Source organism: Carya illinoinensis, chromosome 5, assembly GCF_018687715.1.
Source record: "Carya illinoinensis cultivar Pawnee chromosome 5, C.illinoinensisPawnee_v1, whole genome shotgun sequence".
NCBI classification, from domain to species: domain Eukaryota; kingdom Viridiplantae; phylum Streptophyta; class Magnoliopsida; order Fagales; family Juglandaceae; genus Carya; species Carya illinoinensis.
This window is the reverse complement of record NC_056756.1, coordinates 7,725,248-7,744,335: the sequence shown is the minus strand read 5'-3', so window position 1 is coordinate 7,744,335 and position 19,088 is coordinate 7,725,248. Positions and strand designations below refer to the sequence as shown.

Sequence of the window (19,088 nt, the reverse complement as noted above, 5' to 3'; positions counted from 1 at the left end):
CTTGTCCACCATCAGGAGGGCCTTGTCCACAACAAGGAGGGTTTTGGCCACAACCAGGGGGTTCTTGGCCATATCAGGGAGGGCCTTGGATGTATCCAGGAGGGTCCAGTAGCATGGTGCAAGCCGGATGCACCTATGAGCGCTTCCTGGCGCATAGGACTCCACACTTCGCTGGAAATGAGGATCCACTTCAGGCTGGAAGATGGATCAAAGATCTGGAGAAAACCTTTGAGGTGTGTGGATGCACTGAGGCACAGCAAGTACTCTACGCCAGCTATCTCTTGCAAGGTATCGCTTCAGATTGGTGGGATACCAAGAGGGTCTTGTTGGAATCTGAACTGGGATCTTTCGCTGCGGTGACCTGGCAGCGTTTCAAGAAGGAGTTCAATGACCGCTTCTTTCCCGCATCGGTAAGGAAGCAAAAGGCAAGAGAGTTCTCCAATCTGGTCCAAGGGGGCGCGACAGTGGAACAATACGCTCGGAGGTTCATCGAACTTGAGCGATTTGCTCCTCACCTTGTCGCCACTGAGGAGATGCGAACAGATCGTTTCCAGGAGGGGCTACGTCATGACATACGCCGTATGGTGGTCAGCCATCGGATATCCACTTTTCAGGAATTAGTGGATGTGGCCACCCTTGTGGAGCGGGAAAATAATCTGAGTATGGGCTCCCCTTCAGGGCATAAGAGGCGGAGTTTTTCTAGTGAAGGAAGCAGCTCGGGTTCACCCCAGAAGTTTGTTCAGCGGACCGAAACTCGACCTCAAACGTCCTCAGGTGTTCGTATGGGAGGACGGGTGCCTATTTGTGGAGCTTGTAATAGAGCTCATAAGGGCGAGTGTCGGATGAGTAGCGGACCCCAGTGTTACCGGTGTGGCCAAGTGGGACATATCGCTCGGGATTGCTCCGTCAGAGTTCAAGGAAGCCGTGGAGGTAGACACGGTGGAAGAACCAACCCGAGACAAGCAGTGCAAGCCCGGGTTTATGCTGTCACACCCGGAGAGGTGGATGATGAGGCACCAGCGACCCATGATGCTGGAGTAATTACAGGAAGAGTCCGTTTGTATGAGTTTTATGCTTGTACTTTGTTTGATTCCGGTGCTTCACAATCGTTTGTGTCTTCCACGTTTGCACGGGTGTGTAATTTGGTCACGGAACCGTTGCCGAAAGCTATGGTAGTGGCTCTACCCGATGGTGAGATGGTGTGGTGTTCCAAGGTTGCTTTGGGATGCCCGTTAAATTTTGAGGGAAGATTCTTGGATGCTGATTTGGTGGTGTTCAAGCTGTTGGGTTTTGATATCATCCTCGGGATGGATTGGCTATACCAATATTCCGCGAGTTTTAATTGCAGAAGTCGGATAATTAGCTTTCAGCTTCCAGATGGTGATTGTCTGGAATTTGTGGGGAGTAGATTAAAAGAAAAACCGATAATTATATCGGCGATTCAGGCAAGAAAAGAGATTGCATGGGGAGCGGATGCATTCCTGGTGCAGATGGTGTCCACGCCGTCTGAGAAGAAGTCTTTGGCAGACATTCCAGTTGTGGAAGAATTCCCCGATGTGTTTGTGGATGACTTGCCCGGACTACCCCCTATTCGGGAGATGGAGTTTGTTATAGACTTGGAACCTGGAGCGGCTCCTGTGCATAAAGCTCCTTATCGCATGGCACCGGCTGAATTGAAAGAGTTAAAGACTCAGTTGCAAGAACTGGTAGAGAAGAGATTTATTCAGCCTAGTACGTCGCCGTGGGGTGCACCAGTTTTATTTGTTAAAAAGAAAGATGGAACCCTCCGTATGTGCATTGATTATCGGGAATTGAATAAGGTGACCATAAAAAATAAATATCCTCTCCCGCGGATAGATGATTTGTTTGATCAGCTTCAAGGAGCAGCCGTGTTCTCTAAGATTGATCTGAGGTCGGGATACTACCAGCTGAGAATCAGAGACCAGGATGTGCCTAAAACTGCTTTCAGGTCGAGGTATGGGCATTATGAATTTAAGGTGATGCCGTTTGGGTTAGCTAATGCCCCTGCAGCTTTCATGGATTTGATGAATCGAGTGTTTCGACCTTATCTGGATTCCTTTGTGGTAGTGTTCATTGATGATATACTGATTTATTCCCGAGATGTTGAAGAGCATGTGTATCATCTTAGTCTGGTACTTGAGAGGTTGAGAGAACACCAGCTATACGCCAAGCTCAGCAAGTGTGAATTCTGGTTGGAAGAAGTTAAATTCCTTGGGCACGTAATTTCCCGGGGCGGAGTGGTTGTTGATTCTAGTAAGGTAGAAGCCATTTTGTCATGGCAGCGCCCGACTACAGTGCGTGAGGTCAGGAGTTTCTTGGGGCTCGCCGGGTATTACCGAAGATTTGTAGAGGGTTTTGCTCGCCTATCCGGACCTCTCACAGCTTTGACTCGGAAGAATACAGAATTTGTTTGGTCAGAGAAATGTGAGAGAAGCTTCCAGGAATTAAAGAACAGGTTGACGACGGCACCAGTGTTAGCGCTCCCAGAACCGCATAAGCCATTCGTAGTCTTCAGTGATGCGTCTAAGTTTGGTTTGGGTTGTGTCCTTATGCAGGAAGGACGGGTTGTAGCCTATGCATCTCGTCAGCTAAAGGACCATGAGAAGAATTATCCGACGCACGATCTAGAATTGGCTGCGATTGTTTTTGCTATCAAAATCTGGCGGCACTTCTTGTATGGGGAAGCTTGCGAGGTATTTACTGATCACAAGAGCTTGAAGCATTTGTTTTCCCAGAAAAATCTGAATATGAGGCAGAGGCGATGGCTGGAGCTAATCAGTGACTATCAGTGTGAGATCAAGTACCATCTGGGGAAGGCCAATATAGTTGCTGATGCTTTGAGCCGGAAGTCACATTTGGAAGATGAAGCCGAGCCGTTAGAATTGGATTCGTTGCTTTGTGGGATGAGAAGGCTCCTTATAGAGAGTTCGCAGCAAGTGGAGATTTTGTCTTCAGTTCTTGATATTCGGGTAACTGATTTTGAAGAATTGAAAACTCTCCAAAGAAAGGATCTGAAGCTGCTGAACATCAGGAAGAGAGTCAGAAGATCTCAAGGGCCGTTGCATTATAGCATGGATAATGATGGGATACTTCGGTTCCGAGATTGCAGAGTGGTCCCTAAGGACTCAGATTTCAAAGAACGGATCATGGCGGAAGCTCATGCGGCCCCTTATTCAGTTCATCCCGGCAGTACAAAGATGTATCGGGACTTGAAGAAAAATTACTGGTGGGACGGAATGAAGAAGGACGTTGCCTTATATGTGGAGAAATGCCACACATGCCGTCAGGTGAAGGCAGAGCATCAGAGACCTGCAGGTATGCTCCAACCCCTCCCTATTCCTGAGTGGAAGTGGGATGACATCACGATGGACTTTGTAGTGGGTTTGCCGAGAACGCCTAGTGGGAAGAATTCTGTTTGGGTGATTGTGGACCGGTTAACGAAGAGTGCTCATTTTCTGCCTGTTAATAACACCGACTCTTTGGGTAAGTTGACCCGTTTGTATGTCAAAGAGATAGTGCGGCTACACGGCGTACCAAAGAGTATAGTGTCGGATCGAGATCCGAGGTTTACGTCACAGTTCTGGAAGAGTTTGCAGGCAGCTTTGGGTACTAAGTTGAAGTTCAGTACTGCTTATCACCCGGAGACAGACGGCCAGTCAGAGCGCACCATTCAGACCCTGGAAGACATGTTGCGGGCATGTGTCATGGAATTCCAAGGAAGTTGGGAAAACCATTTGCCACTCATCGAGTTTGCATACAATAACAGCTTCCATGCGACCATTCAGATGGCTCCCTATGAAGCTCTTTATGGGAAAAAGTGCAGGTCGCCCTTGTGTTGGGATGAAGTTGGGGAGAGTAGGATAATTGGACCCGAAATAATTCAAGAAATGCAAAGCCAAGTCTGGATCATCAGAGATAAAATGGCGGCAGCTCAGAGTCGCCAGAAGAGTTACGCTGATACCAGGAGGAGAGAGTTGTTGTTTGAAGTTGGTGATTGGGTTTACCTTAAAGTCTCTCCCATGAGAGGTGTTAAGCGTTTTGGTAAGAAAAGGAAGCTAGATCCGAGGTACGTCGGCCCTTTTCAGATTCTGGAAAGAGTAGGGTCCGTCGCCTATAGAGTTGCTTTGCCAGATTATTTTGGGGATGTTCATGATGTCTTCCACGTATCACCCCTGAAGAAGAGCTTTGGACAGCAAGAACCACGCTTCGTCGACCCAGCGGGTATTCAGTTGCAACCGGATCTCACTTATGAAGTTGTTCCGTCGCAGATTTTGGATTGGAAGGAGCAACAGTTGAGGTCCAAGACAATACCTTTGGTTAAAGTGGCTTGGGGAGATCCGTTAGCTCAAGACTTCTCTTGGGAGCGAGCAGCGGACATGAGGGAGCAGTACCCATACTTGTTCGAATAGAGAAGGTATGTATCTTAATCTTGATCACAGTTGGTTTATGGGCTTTCTTGTGGCTTGCTTTAAGTTGGTGGTTGATCTGCAAAATTTCGAGGATGAAATTTGTTTTTAAGGAGGGGAGGATGTGATGACCCGTTTTTGAGTGTATTTTCGCTGAAATGGTTGTTTTTATTTTAATTAATATTTTAGTTATTTATTTTAATTTATTTGCGTTTTAAAATTGTTTTTAATTTAATTGATGTTGTGTTTTATTTCTTTTAGTTTTTTTGTAGTTTTTAATCTCTTTTCGGCGATTTAGTGTTGATTTTCCCGGACTGAGGTTTAGACCTCATCTTTTTCCCTACACCTCTTTTCCTTTTTCTCTTCTTTTTCCTTTTTCTTTTTTCCTTTTTCCTTCTTTCTTTTTTTCCTTTCTTTTTTTTTTTTCTTTCTTTTCTTTTTTTCCTCTCCCCCGCGTTGACCCCCCCGGTCTCTCTCTCTCTCTCTTCTCTCTCCCTCACGTCGGAAACTTCTTACCCCCGGTGTACCGCCGTCCGGCCACCGTGTGGCTCACCGCCGACACCATTCTCTTTGTCTCCTTCCGGCGCACCACCCCACCGATTTCCACCCCCATCCGGCCGACCGTTTGGCCGGAAAAGCTCCCCAAAGGCTGCACGGATTTTGCCCCGATCCGCCGCCGTCGCTCCAACTCCGGCCACCATTTCTTCACCACTTCATCACCGGTCCCTTGCCGTCCTAACCCACCTATTTCCGGCCTCCAACGACCACCGGAACAACTCCTACGAGCTAGCTTTCCTTTTTGGGAAATCCGGCCTATTTCCGGCGATTCCGCCGCCACCCACGGCCAACAACCACTTCCAATAGCTTCACAACCATCCCTAGACCATCCCCTATCAATCTCAAGCCCTAGTTTGTCCCCGTTCAAAAGTGAGTTTTTCACAACCCACGGCCACAGTGAATTTTCACTGTGACGTTGCTTTTTCGCCGCTGTTTGCAACGCCTCGTGTTTTCTAAAATTGCCATATAGCGCTGTAAGTATTTTCCAAACCATATTTTCAGATTTAAATATATATTGCTCATTCAATTCATTTTATCTGCTGGTTGGTTGATTCCGGACTGAGTCCGAGGAGTTCGGGGGTTGGATGGATGGAGGACGGAGTTGCCTGTTTATTTGTTTTATGTTGTTGGATTATTTTATTTTGCATTGATATGGCATTACATGGTGCATGCACGTGTGTTTTTGTTTATGTGTGAAAAGCCTGTGTATTGGCGTAAGTGGTCTTACGGGTGCGTGTGTATCACGACCCCAAGCCGGGATGAGGTATTATCCCAGTAGAGCTCCTCTGGTCACTCGGGAGCGGAATAAACTGAGTCATGTCCCCTGAGTTGTCGCTAGACGACGGGAGCGGGGGCTAGGGGTTGCTTGGCTACGAACGCGCCGGGCGCGGAACCGGGCATCGCTCTACTCACCGACTCCGTGGCCCTTCGCTGGCAAGGGCTAGAGGATGTTTGGCTACGAACGTGCGGGGCACGGAACTGGGCATCGCTCGTTAGGTGTCACATGCGTGGTGGTACTCTGATGTGTGGCACTGGAGCCAGGGTGTGCGGATGACCCCTAGGGGAGGTCATGGTGCATACGGTAAATATGGATAATGGTTTGAGACGGATAAAGGCCAAATGTAACTTTTGGCGTGTTTTTCGGAAAGGATGTGTTTTTGGGCCAAATGAGTTTTTGGCGTGTGTGGAAAATTATGTTTTTGGGTTTTGTGCATTGGGCATGTTTCATGCATATTGTTTGAGTCCTATGTGTTTTTATCTAGTAGTGTTTGGGTTTTACTTACCTGCGGTACCATTTTTGGTTCCGTAGCTTTTGGTGCAGAGTTAGAGGACGAAGAGGAGGAGGCTGAGCCCGAGGATGCGGCTCCGCCGGGTTGCTGATGCTATGCTTTATGTTTGGTTTAAAACTGTATTTGTGTTTTTGTAATATTTTATCTATGTATGTTTTAAACAGCTTGTATTACGTTAAGAAAATTCTGGTACTTAGTTATGACTTTCGTTATCTGCTGTGTGTTCTTCCGTGCACATTTGTTGCTTTTGCACACACTTGGCACCGTCGATGGGATGGTGACCCGGGTTGTCACCATCTGGACGTCTCGATTTCCCCGTGTTCGGGCGTGGGGATTTGGGGGCGTCACAAATAGAACTGCTCCAAAGTGGTTTTGCTTAATAAAATACTTTTACTGTCGGCCTAAATATATGGGGATTGCAAAAATGAACTACAATCATTTAAAAAGTGTATTGCTAGTAGACAAATTAAGCAGGTTAAAGTTTTGATCTTTTGAAATGGTATTTTTTAAGGAAAATACTAATTGAACCGATATATTTGACCGATAAATTTGAGAGATTGAGTCTTTTATTTTATTTTTATTTTTTAATTTTACTTAATGATTAAGGACGTAAATATTAATAAATAAATATTTTTTTGTATTTTTTAAAAATATATAAAACTGTGTAAAAAATGATTAAAATAAAAGAAGAAACAAATTTTAAAAAAATTTACACTGCATTGGTCATTTAATTGGTACTCCATTGGTCTTAGTAGCATTGTTCATTTTTTAAACACCTTATTTTTTTTACTTTTTTGAGAATTTGTTATTGATCACTTCCTGCTCATTGCATCAAAGTCATCATTCACACTCTTAGTCATGAGCTAAAAAAAATGATATTTGCAGTTATGGAATGCGTAAGTGTCATACAATCTTTTTGAAAAAAAAAATAAATACGGAATCAATATAAAAAAAAAGTAATTTTTTAATAGTAGACCCCACTCTTTTTCAAAACGATTGTACGTCACTTGCACAATCATGACTGCATTACTAAAAAAATAAATTAAACTAAATCATTTACAATAGCATAAAAGGCAGGCATCTCAAACCAAAACATAATATAAGCAAGAAGTTCTACATCTTTATTGAAGATAAGCGATGCTTTGAAATACAGATATTTCATAAAACTGCCCACATAATTGATTGGTAATCACCTATACTTAGAGAGCAACTCAAACAAAGACTCAATATATCCGTCCACAACTCTATTATACTTGTGCCTCCAATTCTTTTTAATGATTAGGATCCCAAAGAAAGCCCAAAACCCGAGTGCATATGACACAGTTACAAATGCGTAGAAGAAGAAAGGGTGATCAATCATTCTAATTCCTTCTTTTTCTTTAGGTTCTGATTGGTTTGCAGTTGAGCATTTTCTTGGCAGGGGGTCTCCACAGAATTCTGGATTACCCTCATAGTATTGGCTTGTGAAAGTTGAGAATTGATTCTCAAATGGGATTCTTCCAAACAGATAGTTGTAGGCAACACTAAATATAGATAGAGAAGTGAGTCCAACCAATTCAGAAGGGATTTTTCCTCTCAACTTGTTGTGAGAAAGATCCAAACTCTCCATGCTTCTCAAGTTTCGAAAAGAGATTGGAATGGAACCTATTAGAGAGTTATCTGATAAGTTCAAGAATAGAAGCTGTGACAATTCTCCTATTTCAGAAGGAATGCTACATGTCAACTGGTTAGATGATAGGTCAATTGAGGTCATCATCAAGAGAGGGTTACCTTGGAAAGTATAAAACCTATTTTTTATGAACAAAGGCAAAGCTTCTGCTGCTATGATAGACTGAACATCTTCCTCTATAAATATGTTGCGATGTTGTAGAACAAGTTTTGTGATATAAGTCTTCCAGTAAGCAACACTTCGAGAACTCTTGTTCCAAAACGTAATGTTGTCAAGGCAAGAGGGAATACCTCCTGAAAGACGATTGTAAGAGACATCAAAAACTTGTAGTGTTTTCATCCGACATAGTCTTCCGGGTAGGAGACCTTCAAAGCGATTTCCACTTAAAATAAGTACTGCCAAGTGAGAATGATCATACAACCACTCTGGAATATTACCAGACAAGTCATTATCTCGAACATCTAGGAGTGCTAAGTCTGGACTGTTGTTTGATGGTGGGGGAGATTACTCCTTCGAAGTTATTGCTACTCAGATGTAAGGTCCTCAACATTGTCATGTTCGCATCCTTTGGGAGCATTGGTCCTTGTAATTTGTTGTTTGATAAATCTAGCACCATGAGTTGCGTGCCAGTTCTAGTCAAACTTTGTGGTATTTTTCCTGAGAGAATGTTATGAGAAAGGCCTACCCAAAAGAGAGGCGAATAACCAAAGGACCAAGGAATGTTGCCTTCTAATGCATTTGAGGACATGTCAATGAGATTTATGCTTGGAAGAAGATATCCAATATTTTTTGGCAGAGAGCCTTTGATACGATTATCAGATATGTCCAACAACTTAAGTGGTGAAGTTCCATTAGTAGAGCAGTCAAGGAAAGAACCATCAATTTTGTTGCCACTCAAGTACAAATTTGTGATATTCATATTGAAAAGTAGTTGACAAGGTGTGTTTCCTTCTAATGAGTTGTCAGACAAGTCTAGCAAATACAATAAATATTGGGTGGATATGAAGGTTGGAACAATGTGACCATTCTTCTTATTGAGGCTGCAGTTTGCCAAGTACAGAGATCGTAGCTGAAAGGTGGGCACCCAAGAGGGAGACTCTGTTTCAACTTCTAACTTGTTGTTTGAGAGATCGAGTAAGTTAAGATTAGAAGCATTGGCAAATATGGAAAATGACAACGCCCCTTCTAAACGATTACCAGAGACTTTAAATTTCATAATCTTGCTCTGGTTAGAGAAAATCGATGAAGGTAGATGGCCCTGCAAGCGATTATCCGATAGATCAAGGTCTTCAAACCTCTCAAGACAAGAGGGAATATTAGCTTCCAATGTATTAGTCCCAAGGCACAACTTCCTTAGATATTTTAATCGCTTCAGTTCACAAAAACCTGCAGCAAAGTTAGTTTGACAAGTGAGTCTAGCAATGATCTTTGCAATATGCTTTGAAGACACAAAATTAAATTTAAAAATAAAGAAAAAGAAAAGAGAAACGAGTAAATAACGAGTAAATATTTCTTCCATGCAATTTCGAATAATTGATTTTGACAAATGTAGCAACTAGCAAGGTGTCCCAATAAAAATTCCTGACTAAGAAATAGAAAATAAAGTAGGAAAAAGAAAACAAACCGAAGACCTATATAACAAGCTGCAGTCAACTTATTCAAATGATGAATTTTAATCCCACAAATACAATTAGAAAATTATACTTAACAAATTTACATGATTTAACGTATGATAAATTAGTTTTATTTTTTTATTCCAACTTTTTCATAGTTTTTAATCTAGATGAGAAGCATAACTGCGCAAAACCCATCCATTATCACAATGCACACGTCTCGCTGAAATTAGCAAATTTGGATCTTTACTTCAAAGGCTACTAATATAAAGATACAACTAATTTTCTTAAACTAATTTTTTCCGCGACCAATTTGAGTTGATTAGTGTACATTGGCCCAGCTAAAGCAAAATGTTTTCTGAATACAATGTAACGCAGAAGAACAATTTTGTTGTTTGATTGCATTATATATGCAATTAAGGAAATCAAACCAGACCAAAAATTTGTAATTTTGGTAACCACTAACTAAGAACAATAGAAGAGAACAAAAATTGTGAGAGACGAATGAAATAAAACATCGATCTCTCCACGATTTAGTTAATATTTGAATAAAAACTCATATTTGACTTAAAGAAAAGAAAAAGGATAAGAAACATTAACTAAAGCCACATCAAATAAGACGCGAAACAGGATCATCAACGTCTAAGAAAGTTGTTTTAAATATATATATATATATAATCATAACGTAGTAAAAATGGGGTTAGAAATGGGGTTAGGGTTCTCACCTTGAAGCTCTCCTCCAATGTTCATCCTGCTAAGATCAAGAACCTCAAGTTCATTGAATAAGGTGAACAAAGTCACATTCGGATACCATGTGATTGACGGCACCTTCATGCGGTCCATGTTTAGAACCATACTGGTAACTTTCCCGTGATCTTTGTCACACTTGATACTATGACGTGAATGACAACAATGGCTGCCGTCAAAATCCTCGAATGCTAGACCATCTGTAGAGTTTCTGATCTCCAACAGAGCTCTGTTCTGTTCTTTGCTGCATCCAGCTTCAACCCAAGCGGATGGGCGCGCAAAAGGTGAGAGCTATAAACCAAAGGAAGATGATGACCTTATTGGCAAAAGAACCGTCCATTTGTGAAGAGATTCTTCAAAGCGCAGGCAAGTAATAATGTTTTTGTTTATAATAAGCAATGTTTGGATGAAAGGTTTTTTGCATGCATCTTTATAAACTGTCAGCATACCCATTGATTTGACTACGTTTTTGGTTTTGGAGTGAACGACTTTAACTTAAGGGAAATAATTTGATTGGCAAATAAAAATGTTAGGTTTCTATATAATAAAGTATAAAATACAATGCTCGCTCTCTCAATAAGTTTTTTTTTTTTTTTTTTTTTTTAAGAAGAGCCGGTAGCCACCCACATAGTAGCCTTATTTCAAGTTTATTAATAAGCCCTCACTTGTGGTGGAGGAATACCGTGGTTACAACCCTTGGCCTGGGGGCTATAAATAAAACCAAAACCCAGGCCTAAAAAAAAAACTATAAAAAAAACCACAACCACAAAGCACTAAAGAAACATAAAAAAAACGCGGAGCCACAACCTGCAAGAAACAACCTGCACAGACAAAAAGTAAGAATAGAATAAATTGAGTGTAAAGAAAAGACATACCTGAAGATAAAACCATCGACCGAAGCCCATTAACATCGTCTTCGGGTTTTCTGAATGTAGGGAAGACCCCCTTTGTCCAGCCGAATATTGCCTCTTATGGTAGCAGGTAGATCGGGTAAAGAAAACCATGAGAGGGTAGGGCCCTTAGCACCCATTTTAGCAAGCCCATCCGCAACCGAGTTACATTCTCTATAGCAGTGAACAAGAGAAACATTAAGCCTGGCTAGACGACTCTGGATCTCATCCCAATAATCTTCCATGTACTGCAGGCCACATCTCTGAGTCCTCAACCAGTTAAGCACAAGCATGGAGTCAAGTTCAATCTCCACAGATAAAACACCCAACAGGCCTATATGACGAAGCCCATGAAGTAAACCCATCATTTCTGCATAATTGTTTGAGTTATGCCAAGTGGCAGCTGCAAACCCACAAAGAAAATTGCCGTTATCATCACGAATGATGCCTCCTGCACCCGAAGGGCCTGGATTGCCTAGAGAAGAGCCATCAACATTCAATTTGATCCAACCTGGCTTAGGAAGCTTCCACTTGACTGGAATAATAAACTCTTTCCTCGTAACATTTAAAGACATATTAAAACAATGTAAGACACCTTCGTCACGTCGAGAGAGCAAGTTGACATCCTTAAGCTTTAACGCAATCCAAGAGACCCAATATTTAATAGAACACCAAACCTGTTGGACCGATTCCATCAAGCCTTCCATTCTGGCTTTACAGCAACGTCTCCATAAACGCCAAGTAATGATAGCCGGAAGAAGACCCAGCAATTGACCCGAGCGATTAGAATTTTTTGCCCGCCTATACCAGCACTCCACCCTCTGTTTCCAAGAACTACCTTCCATCCAAGGAATTCCAAGAACAACAAAACAAATATGCCAAATTTTTTCAGTAAAATCTCCTCTCGCAAGACAATGATTGAGATCTTCATACTTAGAATTAGAGCAGCAATCGCAACGGGAAACAATAGAAATACCAAGATTATGGATTCTGTCATCCATAGGAAGACAATTATGAATGGCCTTCCACATAGTAATTGAAATATTATTGGGAAGAGTGGAATGCCAGACCCAATTAGCCCAAGGGAAAACAGGAGCTCTTATACGAATACAATTCCACTCGCTTTTAGTAGAGAAGAGCCCGTCTGCTTTAGGAAGCCAAATCAACAAATCCCTCCCTTGATAGCATCCATGCCTTCATACACAGCTGCTGGGGTCTGTCCTCCTTGCCAGTCGTCTCTGCCATGCAATGCCCCAGAAATATTTTCATTCGCATGTCTAATGAATCTGATTTACACAAGGCTTTGTCAAGGGAATCGTGTGATATAGAGGGAATCCCCTACCGTGCCTTTGCATGGTCTCCCGAGTTCGATGAAGGCATTGAGCTGCCGACTGTGCCTGTTTGGGTTTTTTTGCTGGGCCTTCCGCCCAACTTCTATCACTCCTCCCTCTTAAAGATGCTCACGGCACCGATCGGGAGCTACATACGCCGTGATAATCCTACGAAGTGTGCTACCCATACAGATGGAGCCCGGGTTTGTCTAGAAATTGATGCCTCACAGCAACCCATCTCCCATTTCTGGATTGGTATTCCTGGAATGCTAAGAAGCCGTAGGCAGGAGATCCTTTACAAGACTTTGCCGGCTTATTGCTTGAAGTGTCGCTGCCAAGGACATAACCAAAGAACCTGTTGAAATGGAGGGGAAAAAAAACAAACGGTGAAAGGAGGAAAAATCTAGAAACAGAAAGCTGAAAAACCGAGTGCCAAAGAGGAGAACGTCAATGGAGGTTTACCGATTACAGTGGATGTGTCTCATTAGGATAATATTGAGAAGAGGGTGGAGCCTTTTGTTGGTGTTGTGATCGTTGAACAGGGTGAATCCAGTAAAGAATCTCAACAGGATCATTCCAAGTTGGTTGTCGCTGAAGCTCTTCAGAGCTTGGAGGATGTGGAGTAGATGCAAGAAGATTCGAAAAAGACTCCTTTGATGGAGGTTGTTCCTGTTCTGGTCGGTGAGACTATATCTAACCATGAAGATGTCCCGAAAGATATGCCTATGGTTGACCTCTCGCTGGACAGGACTGCTCATGATGATGCTGCAGGTCTAGGGACTGTGTGCACTTCTACATCTGGATTGTGTGCGAAAAATCATTAAGGAATGCAGACACACTTGGGTGCTGCACCGGTCTTGGGGTGTACTTTGAACTTGATGGGTCTTGAACCCGTGGCTACTACCTTGGAACATGGCAAAACTGGGCCCACCTCTAAGGCTCAACCTGACCCGATTATTATTGAAGAGCTTGATGAGGAAGACGTTGATGATATGGTCCATGATGGGCCTACCATGGTCCCGGATGAAAGTGCACCAAATTGTGAGGAGATTGTACGTAATCAAACCTGCTCTGATGGTCATGTTTGTTCTGATACCGATTCTGAAGGGGCCTTGGAACATTTAGCTAAGAACAACCTTGTGGTCTCAGACTCGAATATTCCTTCGGGAATTAAATGGAATGGGAAAGGCATTAAACTAAGAGGTTCTTCCAGGGTTGTAAGCAAGTCCTCCCGTCTTAATTTATGAAGGACTCTTACTTATATCGGAATGCTCGGGGTCTCGGAACGTCGAGAAAGCGTCTTAAAAAATTGGTAACGAAGTTTCATCCTAAACTTGTTGTTATTGCTGAGCCTATGGTTAGTATCTCTCATTTAGATATGTGGCGTGATAGATTGCATTTTGATGGTTGTTGCTCTAATGTTGAGGAAGGCGGCAAATTATGGCTATTTTGGTCTCAAGATTTACATCTTGTAGTTGAGAACATGGATGATCAATTTTTGACTGTTAGAATCACTAATCTGAATGATTTCCGTATTACTTTTGTCTATGCGAAATGTTCCTATTTGGAGCGTAGAAGACTGTGAGATTCTTTGATGGGGGCTAATATTCATCATCTTCCTTGGATGGTCATGGGAGATTTTAATATTATCATAAATGACTCGGAGCGTAGAGGGGGCAGGCCAAGGTTGGCTTTGGCTATGGAGGAGTTTAACAGTTGGGTGGGTTCTTGTGGGCTTCTTGACATGCCTTCCTGTGGGAATTCTCTTTCTTGGTGTAATGGTCATTCTGGTAGATCACGGCACTGGGCACGTCTTGATCGTTGTCTATTTAACACAGCGGCTCTCAATGCTTTTCCTGGTGCTAATATGGAATACTTGGCGCGCACTTCTTCTGATCATGTGCCGATGACAGTCTCGTTGGAGAATCAGCTTATTCGGTATGGCTTTCCTTCCTTTAAATTTCAACAAATGTGGGTTTCTCATGCTCAGTTTTTCGATTGTGTCTCGCACTCTTGGAATGGTGATGTTGTTGGGGGATCTCATTTGTATATGCTTGTTACTAAACTTAAACGTCCCAAAATTGCTTTGAGAACTTGGAACAATCAAATTTTTGGTAAAACTGTCTCCCACATAGCGGCTCTTGAGGATCGTATAAAGGGCTTGGAGGTAAGCTTACAATCTGAGTATGCTGAAGACGTGGAGGATGATCTAGTTGCCTCCCAGTTGGAGCTATCAATCTGGTTGAATAGGGAAGAACAACGCCTTGCCCAACAAGCTAAACAACGTTGGATTCAGAAGGCTGAAGCAAATTCTGCTTTCTTCCGTGCTATCAGTCGTCGTAATCATAAAGAGGTTAAAGAGATGCAGCTAGAGGATGGTTCTATTCTCTCCTCACCTAAACAAATTCACGACAGGGCTATCTCTTATTTTTCTAATTTCTTGAAAGTAGGTAATAGTCGTGATGAGCCTAATCTGGGGGACTTAGTTCAACCGATTATTTCACAGGATGACAACGTCCTCCTTTCTTGTGCTCCTTTGTCTCAAGAAGTCTATGACGCTCTTTGCTCCATTCCAGAAGATGGTAGCTCGGGTCCTGATGGTTTTGGGTCGGGCTTCTATCGATCTTGTTGGCACATTGTTGGTACCGATGTTGTCGCTGCTGTGACAGAGTTTTTGAAGGTATGGCTCTCCCTTGGTTTTTCAATGCTACTCATCTGGTTTTAATCCCAAAAGTTGAAAATCCAACGAGTTTTGATAAGTTTAGACCGATTAGCTTGTGCAATGTCTTCTACAAAATTTGCACTAAAATCATGGTTAATCGCTTATCCCCCCTGCTTGCTAATATTATTTCTCCTGAACAAGGAGCCTTTCTCTCAGGCCGTAGCATCTTTGATAACATTAGCATGACTCAAGAGATGATTCACTCTATTAATAAACCTGCTTATGGTGGGAATGTTGTCTTGAAGATTGACATGGCGAAGGCCTTCGATAGTGTAGACCGGTCCTTTCTTTTGCAGGTTCTTAAAGCTTTCGGTTTCTTAGATTTTTTCTGTATGTTGATTCGTCAATGCATCATGAATCCTTGGTTCTCCGTGGTCATGAACGGAGTCTCCAAAGGTTTCTTCAAAGGTGGTCGTGGGTTGCGTCAAGGTGATCCCATCTCTCCCTATCTCTTCATTCTTGTGGAAGACATTTTCTCACGGATGATTAATAATCAGATCCATATGGGCAAGATCATTCCGTTTCACCACCCTCGAGGCTCCCCTATTATCTCACATTTGCATTATGCGGATGACATGGTTTCGTTTTGTAATGGGGGCAAGGCTTCTTTGAAAGCTATTACTGATGTGTTGAAGATTTATGAAAAGTGGTCAGGGCAAGTTGTGAGCATAAATAAATTCCATATTTTTTTCTCTACTCAGATCTCTGCATCTAGGCGTCGGGCTCTCCTTCGTTTCACTGGTTTTACGGAAGGAAGTTTTCCTTTTAAGTATCTGGGAGTTCCTATTATCACAGGTAGACTAAAGATTGCTCACTTTGATGACTTAATTGCTAAAGTTCAGTCTTAATTGGAGGGTTGGCAGGCCAGATTGTTATCCAGTGGGGCACGTTTGACTCTCATTAAACATGTTCTTCAAAGTATTCTCGTGCACAGCCTTTCTATCTTAAGAACTCCTAAAGCAGTGATTGAGAAAATTTACAGAATCATCAGTACCTTCTTCTGGGGTGTTAAAGATGGTAAACCTAAGAAAAAATGGCGCTCTTGGGTGGATATTTGTAAGCTTGTCTCGGAAGGCGGTCTGGGTCTTCGTAACCTTCAAGACAGGACGTCTTCTCTTCACATGAAGTTAGCCTGGAACCTTCTGCAAGGTACTTCTCTTTGGTCCAAGTTTTTTCGTGCTAAATATATTGGTGATAGACATATTTCTATGGTGGATCATAAGAAAGGGTCTCTTTTCTGGAAGATGATATTGAACAGTATTCCTTTAGAGCAAGCTAATTCTAAATGGAAAGTTCGGGAGGGTAATGTTCTCTTTTGGCATGATCATTGGGCTGATGATGCTCCTCTTTGTGATAATATTCTGATTTCTGATATGCCAAATCTTAAATTGGAGGATTCCAAAACTGGGTTGGGTTGGAATATGGATTTGTTTACTCAGTTGGTTGGTCATCACAAAGCAGAGGATCTTATTTTGCAACTGGGTCGGATTAAAAACGCCCTCTCAATAAGTTAATTAGACAAATTCATCATGATAATCTGTGGTCTTTACGTTCACCTGATCTTTGTCCTTTGTAACTGTCAGCATACCCATTGATTTGACTAAGTTTTCAGTTTTGGAGTGAACGACTTACCCCGGGAAGAAAGACGGCATAACTTAAGAGAAATAATTTGATTGGAAAATACAAATTTTAGGTTTCTATATAATAAAGTATAAAATACAATGCTCGCTCTCTCAATAAGTTAATTAGACAAATTCATCATGATAATTCGTGGTCTTTACGTTCACCATTCATATATCTCCTTCAGTTATCCGTGGTCTTTACGTTCACTTCTTTGTCCTCATTAACTGTCAGCATACCCGTTGATCAAGCGATAAATCACTCCAATGACATCATTACAGAATGTCACATTCGAAGATCAAGCTACCATGCCACCATGAATCAAGCCTGTCGTTGGTGCTTCCTCACACAAAACAGAAAGTAAAATAGGACATGGACACTCTGAACAAGCACACCATAACTTGCAGAAAATATCGTGCAGCAACCAAGTTGATGAAATACAAGATACAACAGCTGAAAAGTATAAAGCACTGACACATGAAAGTAAAGCAACAAAAATGCATGTAAATCATGCATCGACAGCTGAACAGAAGGCACACAATTGCAGATAAAGTCATGTGAAGCAGTGCCTTAGGTTGTCATGAAAAGCAATGTCTTGGATTACTTGTAAATCAGTAGAAAATAAAAGGTTAACTTTAAGTCTTTTTCTCCTTGTCTTTCTGTTTTTCTGTAATCTATATATATGTGTAACAGACCATTTAGTTAGTTGAGTTAAAGAGAATAAGTTTTCTCCACATCTAGGCTTTATTTCGAGTTCTTGTTTTCATTTTTAACACTTCCTTGCTGTTGTACAACTATGTCATATTTGGCATCCCACAATTTATGGGATAATATTTAAAGCTTTGTGTATATTTATTGTACAACTATGTCATATCCGTCCCGATTCTCCAATTAATGTTGCAATTAAAGATAAGGATCAAGCAATGATTTTAGGATATTTGATTAAATTGATCAAAAGAGCTTAAAAATCATGGCCACAAACAAAACGTAATTTCAAATGAAAGTGATTTGAGTGTGCTGCATATTTTAAAATATTAAATCGAAATCAAGGACCACAAGCAGCTGGTGGCAATCGGTCACGTCTTTAGTTTTGCCACAGTCTCACGGTTAGATAAGTGTCTGAAATTGGTAATTTATGATGGTCCAAGGTCCATCATACACAAAGATGCCAAGTCTTAAAAAAGAAATTCCCAATTATGCTAGAATTATTCATGGGCTTATATGACTATAAAAAAGACTGGATATGATCATTAAAAAGTGACGGGGAAAACTTATTAATTTAATAATTGGGACTTTGGTGCAGATCCAAATTGATATGGGATATCATTTTTTTTTTTTCAAAATTCTTCAAAATAATATCAATTATTTTATTTCAAATCATACATATATATATATATATATATATGCTCATTCTTAAGTATATTGAGAAGTGTTGACGTAGTTTCAATATCCAAATACAGAAAGTAGATTTGTTGATGTGGTAGGCCAACATTAGGGCTATTAAGGACAAAAAAGCAATCGAACCGTTCCAAAGTGGTTTTGCTTAATAAAATACTTTTACTGACGGCCTAAATATATGGGGATTGCAAAAATGAACTACAATCATTTAAAAAGTGTTTTGCTGGTATAGAAATTAAACAGGTTAAAGTTTTGATCTTTTGAAATGGTATTTTTTAAGGAAAATACTAATTGAACCGATATATTTGACCGATAAATTTGAGCGATTGAGTCTTTTATTTTATTTTTATTTTTTAATTTTACTTAATGATTAAGGAAGTAAATATTAATAACTAAATATTTTTTTGTATCTTTTAAAAATATACAAAACTGTGTAAAAAATGATTAAAATAAAAGAAGAAACAAATTTTAAAAAAATTTACACTGCATTGGTCATTTAATCGGTACTCCATTGGTCTTAGTAGCATTGTTCATTTTTTAAGCACCTTATTTTTTTTACTTTTCTGAGAATTTGTTATTGATCACTTCTTGCTCATTGCATCAAAGTCATCATTCACACTCCTTGTCATGAGCTAAAAAAATGATATTTGTAGTGATGGAATGCGTAAATGTCATGCAATCTTTTTGAAAAAAATAAATAAATACGGAATCAATATATAAAAAAAAAGTAATTTTTTAATAGTAAACTCCACTCTTTTTCAAAAAGATTGCACGATACTTGCACAATCACGACTGCATTACTAAAAAAATAAATTAAACTAAAT

General features: G+C 41.1%; 2 protein-coding genes across 2 annotated transcripts; both read left to right on the top strand.

The window, feature by feature from the left end:
• Positions 1 to 14,154: 14,154 nt before the first annotated feature.
• LOC122310041 lies at positions 14,155 to 15,249 on the top strand. The gene has a single exon (XM_043123924.1). The coding sequence runs from the start codon at positions 14,155 to 14,157 to the stop codon at positions 15,247 to 15,249; it is 1,095 nt and encodes a 364-aa protein (XP_042979858.1).
• Positions 15,250 to 15,335: 86 nt separating this feature from the next.
• LOC122310040 lies at positions 15,336 to 16,760 on the top strand. Its single transcript, XM_043123923.1, has 3 exons — positions 15,336 to 15,901; positions 15,948 to 16,041; positions 16,110 to 16,760. Exons 1-3 carry the CDS (start codon positions 15,336 to 15,338, stop codon positions 16,758 to 16,760), a joined length of 1,311 nt encoding a protein of 436 aa, XP_042979857.1.
• The last annotated feature ends 2,328 nt before the right edge of the window (positions 16,761 to 19,088 follow it).